Below are 15,051 nucleotides of genomic sequence, written 5' to 3'. Positions count from 1 at the left end.
GAGTTAAGCTAGCTGGGCAGCAGGATGTGGCCCGCTCCTCTTACTACAATACCCTCACTCAACCAACCAGATTTAAACAGAATACACAGAATACAACCAGGTTGTAGCCACACTGAGTTCCTTAAATGAAAAACACTTCCCTTCTTCTGATTTCTTTCTCTCTGTCTCTTCTCTCTGAGGCCTCAAGAGGGAGAAAAGCTATGAACATCTGAATCATCTATAAAACCAAAAACTTAAAGCATCTGGGCTCTTTCTTTCTTTCTTTCTTTCTTTCTTTCTTTCTTTCTTTCTTTCTTTCTTTTTTGGTTTTTTGAGACAAGGTTTCTCTGTTTCTTTGGTGCCTGTACTAGAACTAGCTCTCGTAGACCAGGCTGGCCTCGAACTCACAGAGATCCACCTACCTCTGCCTCCCGAGTGCTGGGATTAAAGGCGTGTGCCACCGCCACCCAGTTTGGGCTGTCTCTTTAAATAACTTTATAGATACATAATTGACACACACTCTGAGTGTTCAAACTTGTACAATTCAATCATTGCTAGCGCATTTTACGTCACCTCAAAAAGAAACCCTGTATCTTCAACTCTAGCCTTAGTAATAATCATTCTACTCTCTCTTTCTGTAGATTTCACCATTCTAAACTTTTTATTGGATTTTGTTGTTATTGTTTTGAACATACAAAGAGATAGAAATTGGAGAGATGGCTCAGTGGTTAAGAGCACTGGCTGTTCTCCCAGAGGTCCTGAGTTCAATTCCCAGAAACCATATAATGGCTTACACCCATCTGTAATGAGATCTGGTGCTCTCTTCTGTCATGCACATATACATGCAGGCAGAACACTGTACACATAATAAATAAATCTTTAAAAAAAACCAAAGCAAGCTGGGTGGTGGTGGCACATGCCTTTAATCCCAGCACTCTGGAGGCAGAGACAGGTGGATCTCTGTGAATTCGAGGCCAGCCTTGTCTACGAGAGCTAGTTTCAGGACAGGCTGCAAAGCTACAGAGAAAACCTGTCTCGGAAAACAAAAACCAAAAACAAAAACAAACACAAAACAACCCAAAGCATATAAAGAATGTGATTGAATTCATACATTATTCTGGTTTGGCTTTGGTTTTGTAATTCTTTCACTGCTTATAATGCATTAATTATCCATCTAAGCTGCAGCTATGCAGGTGGATGACTTTGAACTCCTGATCCTGTCTCCACCTCTGAAGTTCTGAGATTACGGGCATGTGCGAACCTCTACCTAATAATGAGCTACATCACCAGCTTCACCAGCTCAAGAAACTGTTTTGATAGACCATGTGTTTTCTCTTTGAAGTTCAGTTAATTCATTCTGATAATTTTATAGATTTACATGCTGTATTTTGATCATTTCTACTGTTGCCTTCTCTTGCTTCTCTTCCCCACCACCTGAACCTCTTCATCTAGTCTCCCTTCTACAGTCATGTCTTGTGTCTATGTGCTTATGGCAAGCTCACATGAGACCCGTTGAATTTAATTAGAGCTGTTTACGCATTGGTGGGCAATAATTTACCAGGACATTGGCAACTTACTAGCAAGAAATGTCTCACCTTACCTAGCAACTAGTGACTACCAGTAGCTCCTCAGGGAGGGGTGGGCCTCATGAGCCTTTTCCCTATCCATGATGGTGTTGACAGATGCAATTTCATCTGGTGTAACTCCTGTGTTGCTCTCTACGGTACAGTTCGCGTGCCACTGTACCATTCGCGAGCCGGGCAAGGGCCTGGAGATTGAAAGAACACACAAGAGACCTGGGTCATTCGAAAGGAGATAAGCTGAATGCCCTTTATTCAAGCCTAGGAAAAACCTTATATACCTAGCTGCTGCACACTGGAATTCCCCTCAGGCAGGTGGGAAATTACCATGCTCAAGATGGAGTAAACAATGGCAATATAGCTAACCACCAGGGGGGCAGAGGGAGCACAGGAACAAGCAGGATGTTTAGCCAGAAAATGCAACAAGATGTCTGGCCAGAAACTGTCCTCAACATGAACCCCGAGAGGAGGGGTAGACCCATGGGCCCTACAATCTGGGTCCTAGGCAGGTGGCCACAGTCAATCTGGAGCCACAAGTTCAGCCATCTTACCATGTTCCAAAGCCAGGCTCCCTCCCTGGTCTCTGGCTCGCACATCCTCCGAAGCTCATCTTCCACAGCGTTCATCGAATCGTGGAGGGGGATACGGGGGGGTCACTTTTAGGGCTGATTACTAAACAGGCTCAGCGCTTGAATCAATAACATGAGTCTGCAGTAACCACAAACCACTGCGAAACGAGCCTTCTTCCAACGCTGAGAGGCACCAACCTGTGAGCATGAACATGCGTAAGTCGTTTGATGGGCACAACATGCCTATTTAACAGAACAACGGTAGTAACTTCCATGCTAGGACCTCTGATGGCTTTAGTTACAGGATTCTGACCAGGTTTGCAGCACCAAGCATAAGTTCCCTCCTGTGGAACGTGCTTCAGGTTTAATCAGAGAGCAATCAGCTCATAACAGTTTATCACCAGTGAACGCCCTGTGCCTGGTGCTTTGGTTGTGCAGTGCACAGGATCTCATAAATGGGTAAAACTCCAAACTTTTTTTAAATGTGTGTAAATGTTTGCCTGCATGTATGTATGTATACCATACATATATATGTATGTGTGCTTAGATTTTCCAGAAGTCAGAAGAAGACAGTGTCGGATTCCCCAGAAACAAACTTACAGATGGTTGTCACTTGCCATGTGGGTGCTGGGAACCAAACTCAGTTTCTTTTCAAGAACAATAATGCTCTTTACCTCTGAGCCAATTTTTGATAACTCCCCCAACCCCCATCAGTCTACATAGCATCTTTCAACACCATGAAAGACAGCCAGCAAGAAAGTCTTCCATTTCAGCTCCAGAGAAACTATTCTGTGTCCTGTAAACTAAGGCATCACCAGTGATGGGTTCTCACCATCTAGGTCTGGTGGGTAATCAAATTTAGCCCTGATAAACTAAGTGTTAATAATTGATTGCTGGATGTACATAATTTTTCAAGAACTAAGAATGACAGTATAGGTTGCCATGCCTCTCCTCTCCAAGATGGACGCAGGTTAAGATCTCTCCTGGTAAGCGACCATCTCGTGGTGCCACACAGATTACTAAATATGGGTTAAAGCAAGATGGGAGAAGTTAGCCAATAAGAGGCTGAACCTAATGGACCAGGCAGTGTTTAAAAGAATACAGTTTTCTGTGTAATTATTTTGGGTAAAGCTAGCCGGGTGGTGGGACACAGCCCCACCGCTCCATCAACAGATTGGCGCTCCAACGTGGTGACTAAATCCACTTAAAAACCTGAGAGGGCTTTAAATAAAGGAGAGAGAGAGTTTAACACAGCTTTTTGCTGTTTGCTAGGATGTGCGGTAGAGAGATTTCCTGTTTCAGCAATAGCGGCAGAGAAAAAGCTGAGTCATTTTAAAACGCGCCTTTCTGGGGCTGTGTTGCCAGTGCAAACTCTGGCTTTAAAGCATTTCAATGGCTTTTATGGGACTGGATGTTTGTGTGCCCTCTCGGGAACGGAAAGAAAGTACTCTGAGACCATGCCAATGGCTCACTGCTACCTGCCTGCAACTGGGCAGATGGCAGAATCAGGCTTAGGCGAGCAGGAGAGCATGGCAGATTTCTGCCGCCATACAGAGAGATGTTTTCAGACTGCACAGTGCTCTGCGTGTCAGATTTGGCTGTAACTTGGATGAAAAGAGTTTCTGTGCTGCACGCTCAGTCTCAGAATTAAAGTGCTGAGTGCGGCTCCTACCTGGCGGCCCCAGAGCTAGTAGAAAATGGTACATCCTCCATTTTGAAATTGGAGAGAGGTGGAGCCAACATCCAGAACAGCTTGCCACTCTGCAGCCCAGAGCTGCAACTGATTCAGTCACAAGCGGCTCCGCCTTGTTGGACTGGGCGGGGCAAGCACACAGTACCTATTTTTGACCTAGGAATGTCACAGCTTAGAGTCTTAAGTGCTTAGCAATGTAAAGGCACAAATCAAACATGTTTCTCAACAGTAAAAAAAATTACAGATTCACAATAGGACAGATTCAGACATAAAAGACTTTTAAATGAGTCACAATGTTTGATGAATGTACGTAGGCTTGAGAAAAAAAGAATACAGAAGATAAAGTTAGTGCCTTTAAAAAGAGGGTAAAGTCTTTAAAGAGACAGAATAAAGTAAAGTGATAGAGTAAAAATAAGCCACGTAAAAATGGAAAATTCACAGAGAGTCTGGATTATGTATTTTATTGTGTTTTCTTTGAAATTTTTGACTGTAAAGGAGCTAAGTAGTACAGAGAGATATTTCATTATATGGGCTGCCAGGCTAGACCAGAATGGACATCTTAATGGTATGACTTCAGAATTTGGATCTAAGAACATGATGCTTTGGAAAAGAGGGTCTTCTTTTGTTTTCACAGAGGATGAGACTCTGTGGATTGCTTCTATCCCAATATGGTATGATAGACCACACCCTCCTGAAAGGTTGCTATGAACATCTTCAAAAAATTACTCACTCAACTGCCGATTGAGATGAACCTAGCAGACAGGTTATACCATGAAAAACCTAAATAACAGTGCCCCCATTGAGCAGGAAGCAGTTTGGAGAGAAAAAACTGCGCCTATATTCCCAAATATTGTTTATAAGTGTTCTTTTACATTTAAAGGGGGATATGATATAGATATGAATAATTTGCATTGGTATAGATTTTAAGGTCAATTTTGTTATATGTATATGTATTTCTGCTCTTGATTAAGGTATTGTGATTGTGTAGTTCATTTAAGAATGTAATGTATAATTAGGAAATATAGGTTGTTAATGGATAATCATCAATAATAGTCAAGCTTGTAGTCATGTTAGTTAGATTTTCTAGATATATAGAGATATATTTCAGTTAGATGGGCATTCTTCATATCTTTCAAAGACTGCAGAATATGGCATTTAATGTTTTAATAACTTAGGATTTTTTCATGACAATGAGACACGTCTGCTCCTGGCAGCACCAATCTACTTCAAGAGGAGGATGGGCATCGAAGAGGCTCCTTATGGAGTTTGATAGCCATCTGGGCAAGAAACTGCACTTGCCTGGACTGTTGCATAAACTGGACACAAAGAACCCTCAGAGAGAGGACTGCTGAACTTGCCTAAAGGTGAGATGGTCTTTTGGGGTTCCTGATTCGTGAAAGAGTCTGTGAGACATTCTGCAGGACACAGCAGAAAGCGACTGAATTGTCTTTGGAATTTCCTGCTTCATGGAAATGTCTGCTGGACAGTATGGGCCTGAAGGCGAAGATGGATGCCCCAACAGAACAGAGGAACTTTGGGTGACTGTCCAGGCAGCGAGTTGTCTGTCATTTCTAGAGTTTGAAAGTTGCATATGACTTGTTTACTTAGGTAATATTATATCCTTCTGGAGTGTTTGATGGAGTTGAAGAATAAATAGATAGTTATAGCTTTCTTTAGTTATGATAAAAGATAAAATAGATCTAAATATTGTAACTGTAATTCTTGCTTGATAACTGTTTTGTTATATGTAATTTTACTATGTTAAAGTTAAAGCCTTTCTTTTTTGTTTAAACAGAAAAAGGGGAAATGATGGAGGAGTGTCTATGTGTTACTTTCATTATTAATAAAGAAACTGCCTTGGCCCTTTAAGAGACAGAAAATTAGGTAGACGGAGTAGACAGAACAGATTGCTGGGTAGAAGGCAGTGGGGGAGACGCTTCAGGCAGTCACCATATGCAGTCGCCATGCCTCTCCTCTCCAAGATGGACACAGGTTAAGATATCTCCTGGTAAGCAACCATCTCGTGGTGCTACACAGATTACTAAATATGGGTTAAAGCAAGATGTGAGAAGTTAACCAATAAGAGGCTGAACCTAATGGGCCAGGCAGTGTTTAAAAGAAAAAAAAAAAGAATGACAGTATAGTAAGCAGTGATTAGAACAAAGACAATATTATGTTAATTAATACCCTTAGTTAAGATTGTAATGATCTGTTCTGTCTCTTTAAGAGACAAGCCACACCCACTCCCTCCCCTGTCCACTGAAGGCAGGCGGATCTTCAGTTTCCAGCCTGAGTTCCTTCCCTTTTCCATCTCCCTCTCCCCACTTCTACCCTTCCTCCCTTCTGTCTCTCCCTTCTCTCTCTCTCCTCTCTCTCTCTCTCTCTCTCTCTCTCTCTCTCTCTCTCTCTCTCTCTCTGCTCTTCTCCCCTTCTCCCTTCACCCTCCATAACCCACTGAATAAATATCCAACCTCACTCTGCATGGTGTGCCTATCCATGTCTCTGTCTCTTGCCTGCTGCTGCATGTCTCCCTGCCCTGGACCAGCCACTACTCGGGGACCTGCAGCTGTCTCTGCCTGGGACTGGCTGCTCTTAGGACCCACTTCCTGCCACCACATGGCCTGATGCTACCGCTCGGGGACCTGCAGCATTTCTGCTGCCTGCCACCTCTGGGGATCTGCAACATTTTTCGTAATCCATTTCAGTAATCAGGCCTAGGGAGATGGTTCAGTGGCTAAGAACACGTGTTGCTCATTCAGGGGAACTAAGTTGGGGTTTCCAGCACCTTGGTTGGATGACTGTGAGCTTCACAGGGGATATGATTTACACTTTTGGTTTCCATGGACACCAAACACACATGGCGTACACATAAGTAAAAATAGAAATAAGTCAGACAGCTGGGTATTGCATGGTAGTGGTGGCACACACCTATAATCCCAGCACTCAGGAGGCAGAGAGGCAGACTGATCTCTATAGACCAGCATGGTCTATAGAGTGAGTTTCAGTACAGTCAGGGATACAGAGAAACCAACCTTGTCTCAAAAAATCAAATAAATAAATAAAATTTTAAAGAAATCTTCGAAAATTAAAAAAAAAAAGTAGCATTGAAGCCAGGCACATTAGTGCAAGCCTTTAATCCCAGCACTCAATAGGCACAGGCAAGAGGATCTCCATGAGTTCACGGCCAGCCAGGATTACACAATGAGATCCTGTTGTGAAAAAAGAAAAATTCCATAAACTATCTGCGATAGGTATCCTAGGAGTTAGAAGGAAACTTAGGGAGGGATACTGAATTGGAACATTGAAGACTCTTTATTCTTGTTGTTGATACCGTGTGTCACTGTGTAGCTCAAGCTGACCTAGAACTTGCTATATAGTCCAGGCCGGCCTTAAACTCATGGAGATCCACCTGACTCTGCCTCCTGAGTGCTGGAATCAAAGGCGTGCACCACCCCGCCTGGCTCTTAAATAAATCTTGATCATATTTTTCAGCCCTTGGTCCCTTTAGTTTCCACACTGCTGCTGAGGAATAGCAGGCACACACATGCACAAACCAAAGAACTTGTTTATGCTCTTATTTTCTAGAAATATGGCAAGTCTGAAGCTATCCCTGAGGAGGCAGCTGTGTCTGGGGGGCAGTAAGAGGTGTGTGTCCTCATGGAAGAGTCCAGCCTGTCCAGCGCTATCGACGTGGACAAAGGCTTTGCCGTTACCTTTGTCATCCTTTTGATTCTCTTTCTAATGGTGATGGTTTATCGGTGTGTAAAGCTGGTGAAGAATCCCTATGAGGCCAGCTCCACAACCACAGACCCATCTCTGAGCTGAAGAACCATAGAACCTGGTAGACTCCTCTTACAAGAGATCTGGAATCTCCACAACCACAGATCCATCTCTGAGCTGAAGAACCATAAAACCTGGTAGACTCCTCACACAAGAGATCTGTAATCGTTTGGGTATTTTTAGCAGGGTCCTATGCTGCCAGGGCTGGCCTCGAACCCCTGACTCTTCTGTCTCTACCTCCTAAGTATTGAGACTACAGAGAATGCTCTGTCACAAGATTTGAGACGTTTTATTTGACATGGTATATGATCCAGACTTTTCTCCTGCCACCACATTTTCAACCTTCCTATCTGATGTCTATTGATAAGCTCCTAAGAGTCAAGAATCTCACCAGAGAGAAAACATGGGCACTTTCTTCTGGCTCCTTTTCAGGGAATTTGGATTTATTGGCTAGACTAAGGTCATGAGTTTCAATTGTCCCACACCTAATGTCTCTGCGATAGGACAATGGATCTTAATTTAATGATAAAATGTATCATGATGCTATGCTCGAGGACTTTCTGAAACTAGACGCTGACCTGGAGGTGATCAAATTGATTTGTCCCTTATAAATATAAAGTAAGCAGAAATAGTTAGCATCTGACAAGCCCTCCTCAGGGTGTCAAATCTGTTTGCTTCTCCAGAGGGCAGCACTCTGGGGTACAGGTGGTCTTATTTGCCTGGAGCAAGGCCCCCACTCTCTGTCAGTCAAAGTTCCCTCATCTATAAAGCAGCATGACCGGGCTGAGTAGAGTGGGGCGAACAAAGGTTTCAAACCTTAGTCCCTGAGTACTAGGGACACAATCTGACTTGGGAAAAGTCCCTGAAGAATAAAGACTCCTACAGCAGATGAAGTGGTTCGCACCAACAATACCAGCCCTGGAAAGCCAGAGGGAGGAGGATTGTCCTGAGCTCTTAGCTTCGGTCATACAGTGATCAAAGCAAGTCTGGACCTCAGGAGGAAGGTCGGGGGAAGACACCATCAGGATAAAGATGATGGCAGAGATTTGAGTCATGCAGCTATAGCCAAAAACCAGCAGAAGCTGGAAGAGACAAGGAAGGATTGTTTCTTGGAGCCTTTGGTGGCATGGCCTCCCCAACAACTTAGGTGTGAACTTCTTCATGTGATGGGAGACAAAAGACCAAGAAACCATTTCACTGCAGATTTCTGCTCCCTAGAACTGTGGGGAAATACACTTCTGTCTCTTTACACCACGAAGCACGGTCATTTGTTGTGACAGTCACAGGAAACTGATAGACAACACTATCATTGCCTTCCAGAGACTTTTTGGTCGTTTTGTTTTGTTTTCTAGACAGAGTTTCTCTGTGTAGCCCTGGCTGTCCTGGAGCTCACTCTGTAGACCAGGCTGGCCTTGAACTCACAGAGATCCGCCCGCCTCTGCCTCCTGAGTGCTGTGAGATTAAAGCTTTGCGCCACCACACCAGCCTATCCAGAGATCTTTTCCAGAAAGGAAATCGGGGCTGGAGAGATAGCTCAGAGGTTAAGAGCATTGGCTGCTCTTCAGAGGTCATGAGTTCAATTCCCAGAAACCACATGGTGGCTCACAACCATCTGTAATGAGATCTGGTGCCCTCTTCTGGTCTGCAGGCAAACATGTAGACAGAACACTGTATACATAATTACTAAAATAAATATTTTTTTAAAAAAATCCAGAAAGGAAATCACAAGCCTCCACTGTCCAAAGTCTGAAGTTAAAGAAGCATTAAGAGTGGGTTATCAGCCTACTGACAAGAAACGTCACGAGGGAATTCACTAGAAAGAAATGGGACTTCTTGTCTGTTGAAGTTCAAGAAGAATTACCATAAAAAAGATTGGCTCTGCTGGGTGGTAGTGCATGCCTTTAATCCCAGCACAGGAGACAGAGGCAGGAGGATCTCTGTGAGTTCACAGCCAGCCTGATCTACAGAGCTAGTTCCAGGACAATTAGGACTACACAAAGAAACCCTGTTTCAAGAAAAATCAAAATACAAAAACCAACCAACAGGAACAAGAAGGTTGACTCTATGGTGGCAGTAATGGAGAATAAAAAGGGTCAGGTCTGGCCACACCCATCAGCTAACTAGTCTAGACAAACACACACACTCACTCACACACGGCATACACTCACAAAACATATACATAGAAAAATACTTTTTTGTTGTTTTTCAAGACAGGGTTTCTCTGCATAGTGCTGGAACTCTTTACACCAGGCTAGCCTGAAACTCACGGAGATGCGACTGCCTCTGCCTCCTAATGCTGGGATTAAAGGCAAGCGCCACCACCCAGCATGAAAATACTTCTAGACGTGGTTTTTAATCTAAAAAAAAAATGGCTATAAGAAGAGGGTGGAAGCCGGGTGTTGGAGGTGCACGCCGTTAACCCTAGCATTGGGAGGTGGACCCAGGAGGATCTGAACCGTATCCACTGGAGTGAGCGCCTGTAATTCCAGCACTGAGGAGGCAGAGAGAGGAGGAGCCCTTGGGCTAAAGCCAGCCAAACAGATGAGTTCCACGGTCAGGGAGAGATCTTGTTAGAAAAAAAGTAAGGTAGAAAGCAGCATACAGAAGGACGTCCCACATAAGAGACAGACATGGGGGGGGGGGGTCAGAGAGAGAGAGAGAGAGAGAGAGAGAGAGAGAGAGATGGTCGCAGGCGTTGAAGCTTCTGTCTTTCAATCATGTAAGTCCCAGGGAATAAACTCATTAGGCTGAACGTAAGACATGAAGAGAGTTTGTCTATGGGCTTCATAAAGATGGGTTGTGATTTCTTCAGGGGGTGGTCAGATCTGACCTGACTTTCAGCTCAGACTCAGGCATCCTCCTACCTCAGCTTCCCAAGTGCTGGAACCACAAGTATGTACCCCACATCTGAAAGAATGTGAAGGATTTTGACAACAGTGGTGCTAGGTCATGCTGAGAGGCAAAGGGAACTGGTCCTTTATAGTAGCTTAACAAGTGACAGGACTGTTCATGCCTCCCCCATTCCTGTTTCTTTGGTGCTCAAACTTCACACGCAAGGCACGTCTTTAGCATTGAGCTATACCCTGACCCTCCCTCCCCACACTGCAAAATGCTTTCTGTAAGTGCAAAGGCAAAAGTGCTAGCACAGTGGTTAGAGCACTTGCTGCTTTTGCATAGTTCTGTTTGCAGTACCCACAGGGCAGCACACAGCTCTCTGTAACTGCAGCTCCAGAGAAGCCAATGCCTGTGGTCTCTGCCGACATTTGCACTCATGTACACCTGGTACACATGATCAAAAATAATAAAAATAAATCCTTTTCTTTTTTTTTTTGAGCTAGGTTCTCACTACATAGCTGTCCTGAAATTCATTATGTAGACCAGACTTACCTTGAACTCTGCCTCCCTAGTGCTGGAATTAAAGGTATTTGACACCACACCCAATTCATAAAACAAATCTTAAAATATCAAATAAAATTTGAAGTTTATGTTTCAGATTTTATTTTATGTGTATTTCAATGAATCTTATCGGTGTTTTGCCAGCATGTATTTCTATGCACCACCTGTGTTCCTGGTGCCAGCTAGGGTCAGAAGAGGGAATTAGATCGCCTAGAACTGGAGTTACAATTGCAATGTGGGTGCTGGGAACTGATCCTAGGTTCCCTGCCAGGTGCTCTTCTGAGCTCCAAAGAAAAATTTGTAAAATAACTCACAGGCTGAGGTCAGCTAACTCAGGTAAGAATGACTCCTCAGTTAAGAAATTGTTATAATTGGTCTGTTAGTTATTATTGCTAATCTGTGCTAATTTACAACTTATTTAACATAGGCGCATGTCTTAGCTTCTTGTGCTGTTGCTGTGATAAAACACTCTGATCAAAACAATTTAAAGGATAAGGCAGTTACGTCAGCTCGAAGATTAAGGCATACACAGTCTGTTACCATTCTGGAGAAAGACCAGCAGCGGGAGCCCGAAGCAACTATTTACATTCCATTCACAGAAGGGAACAATAGCTTAAAGCTGGCTAGAGCTCTGCTTGATTTCTCTACTCTTGCCTAGTCCAGGATTTCCTGAATAGAGAATGGCACCACCCGCAGTGGGTGGGTCTACTCACCCCAACAAGCACCAACAAGATGATTCTAACTTCTGTCAAGTTGACAAATAACACTAGTTTTCATTGTGTGTGCAAAATTATTGATGTTTCAGACTGCTATGGGGAGCAGTCTAGGAAGATTTTACACACACACACACTGACAAAATAATATACTGATCTACATTGCATGGAAACACAACTCTAGTCCCACACTGTTGTAGGGAGTGTGGAGTCCCTTTGTTTCATCCCGCCTGGCTAGCTTAACCCCCGAAACAATCACACAGAAATTGTATTAATTAAATTACTCCCTGGCCCATTATCTCTAGCCTCTTATTGGCTAACTCTCACATCTTGATTTAACCCATTTCTAATAATAATAATAATAATAATAATAATAGCACCAAGAGGTCGTGGCTTACTGGGAAAGATTCTAACCAGCGTCAGTCTCAGGCAGGAGCTCCATGGCATCTGCCACACTGCCCTTCTTCCCAGCATTCAGTTCGGTCTACTCCACCTATCTAAGTTCTGCCCTATCAAAAGGCCAAGGTAGTTTCTTTATTAAACCAATGAAAGCAAATCATAGATATAAGGACCTCCTATACCAACACACTGTTAGTATAGATTCAAAATTGTCTCTCTTTCTGACTCTAAGAAAGCAGGGGTTCTTCCTTCCTTCCTTCCTTTCTTCCTTCCTTCCTTATTTCCTTCCTTCCTTCCTTCTTCCAGAACTTCCTTCCATCTTCTTCCTTCTCTTCTTTTGGCTCAGTTTTTGCTTTGGGGGTCAAGTCTCACTGTGTAACTCCGGCTGGCCCAGAACTCACTCTGTAAACTGAGATGACCTCCAATCTCTAGCGCTCCCCTTCCCTTCACCTCTGGAGGAGAGAGATGCAGGAGTGAGCTACCATGGCCCAACTTTTTCTTCAGTTTTAAGTAGCCCTCAGGAGTCTATGGAAATGGGACACAGGAAGCAAAGCCTTCCAGGGAAAATAAAACACAGAACATTTATAAAAGAACAAAGATGTCCCACCGTGGTGGTGCAAGCCTTTAATCCCAGCACTCAGAGGGAGAGGCAGCCAGATCTGAGTTTGAGGCCATCCTGGTTTACAAAGTGAATTCTAAGACAGCCTGGGCCACACAGAAAAATCCTGTCTTTAGACCAGGCTGGCCTTGAATTCACAGAGATCCTCCTCTCTAGTGCTGCAGTGCTGGGATTAAAGGTGTGTGTCACCTCATCTGGTTTTTTGCTTTGTTTTGTTTGGAAAATGGTCTCCTGTACCCTTCCCATGAACACCTGATACTCCTGCCTCCACTTCCCAAGTGCTCCGTGCCTGGTTTTAAGAGGTGCAAGGAGAAACAAAGCTTTGTTTAGAGTAAGCAAGCACTCTACCAACCGAGCTACATCCCCATCCTGTTATTATATCCTGAAGATTATTCATGCCAATATTTAATGCATCCCTATTTTAAAGAATAAGTGCACTGTCTGTGAGCATGTATTAAGGTGCACTTTGTGTGGTGCAGGGTGGAGGAGTGTGGAAGACAACCTGTGCTGTTATTATCCTCAGAACACAATCCACCACCTCTGACACAGTCTGCCGCACTACCCTGATCTCACCAGTTAGGCTAGGCTGCACGGCCACCAGCTCCAGGAGCCCACCTGTTTCTGCCTCTCTACACTGAGGGTACAAAGAAGTGCAGCCCTATGCAGCATTTTTATAGGGTGTGCTAGCTAGTCTGTCAGCTTGACACAAACTAGCGCCATCTAGATCCTCAAGTAGAAAATGCCTCCATTTTATTGGCCTGTGGACAACCCTGTAGGGCATTTTCTTGATCAGTGATGTGGGAGGGGTTCACTGTGAACAGTGCTACCCCTGGGCTGCTGGTCCTGCATTACGTAAGAAGTCAGGCTGAGCAAGGCATGAGGAACGAGCCAGGAAGCAAAGTTCCTCCAAGACTTCTGCATGTGTTCCAAGTTCTTGTCTTGTGTTCCTGCTCTGACTTCCCTTCCTGACAGACTATGGTGCGGAATTATAAGGTAAAATAAACCCTGTCAGGCCCACACAGTGGATTTTGACCATGTGGTCTTATCACTGCAGTGGAAACCCTGAACAGACACACGGACTCTGGAAATCAAGCTCAGGTCCTCATGCTTGTGGAGAGACAGAGTCACTGTCCCTACTGCTTTGAACAACCAGGAAGAAGACTCAACCATGGCCCCCTTTGATTTGACTGGTACTATACCAACGGAGGTTCATCCCTACTCTCTTGGTTTTTTTCCTAAAAACAGATAAAAATATGATATTGTTTGAGTATGCCATGATTTTATTAATTTATGGAAACACATCTACATTGTTTCTTTCTCTCTCTTTTATTCTTTCCTTCCTTCTCTTTCTTTCTCTTTTCCTTTCTTTCTTTCTTTCTTTCTTTCTTTCTTTCTTTCTTTCTTTCTTTCTTTCTTTCTTTCTTTCTTTCTTTCTCCTACCTCCTCTAGGCTGGCTTCAAACTAAAAATGCAATCAAAGATGTATAACCTTGAACTTTTTATCCTCCTGCTGCCACATCTAAAGTGCTGATATTACCTGCATAGACCACTATGCCCAACTAATAGGACCTACTTGCCTATAAAGAATGACGATGTAGCTCAAACCTGCCATTCCTACTTAGTTGCTCAAATTCAACTCAATAAATTACCTGGAGATCCTACAAAAATTCAGATTTGGAGTGAGAGGTACATTTCACAGTAGAAGACTTGTCTATTACATATGAGGAAATGGACCAGTTTCTCAGCATTGCCAAACAATAATAACAAATACAATCCAAGCCTTGGGGGAGCTTCTCTGTGTCCTTCTTTTAACTTTTACACAGCTGAGCAATTCAGGCTTCTAAGGATGATGAAATCTGACTTGAACATGACACTCCAAATGCCATCTTGTTTCCATCCAGCCCCTTTACTTCTCCAATATTGGAAAAATGGAGGAATTTAAGTAATGAAAACATAATAATACCAATATCAGGTGTAGTGGACATGCCTTTAATCCCAGGACTTGGGAGGCAGAAGCAGAGGGATCTCTGTGAGTTTGAAGACAGCCTGATACATACACAGAGTTCCAGAACAGCCAGGCCTACGCAGAGAGACCTTGTCTTGAAAAATAAAAAAATAAAAAACATAAAAAATTAAAAAAGAAAGGGGCTAGAGAGATAACTTGGTGGTTAAGAGCACTGGCTGGTCTTTTATGGGGTCCAACAGGCAGACTCACAACCATCTATAATAGATCGACACCCTCTTCTACTCATCTGTCATGCAGGCATATATGCAAATAGAGCACTCATATGCATTAATAATTTAACAAGTAATAACTGAGGTTA

General features: G+C 43.5%; 1 protein-coding gene across 1 annotated transcript; it reads left to right on the top strand.

Moving 5' to 3' along the window:
* Positions 1-7,472: 7,472 nt before the first annotated feature.
* Ctxnd2 (cortexin domain containing 2) lies at positions 7,473-7,646 on the top strand. The gene has a single exon (XM_038310857.1). It carries the CDS (start codon positions 7,479-7,481, stop codon positions 7,644-7,646), a length of 168 nt encoding a protein of 55 aa, XP_038166785.1. The 5' UTR covers positions 7,473-7,478.
* Positions 7,647-15,051: the final 7,405 nt, after the last annotated feature.

The sequence above is a fragment of the Arvicola amphibius genome, chromosome 14, assembly GCF_903992535.2.
Source record: "Arvicola amphibius chromosome 14, mArvAmp1.2, whole genome shotgun sequence".
NCBI lineage: Eukaryota > Metazoa > Chordata > Mammalia > Rodentia > Cricetidae > Arvicola > Arvicola amphibius.
Note: the sequence above shows the minus strand (reverse complement) of the source record. Positions and strands in the feature narration are given on the sequence as shown.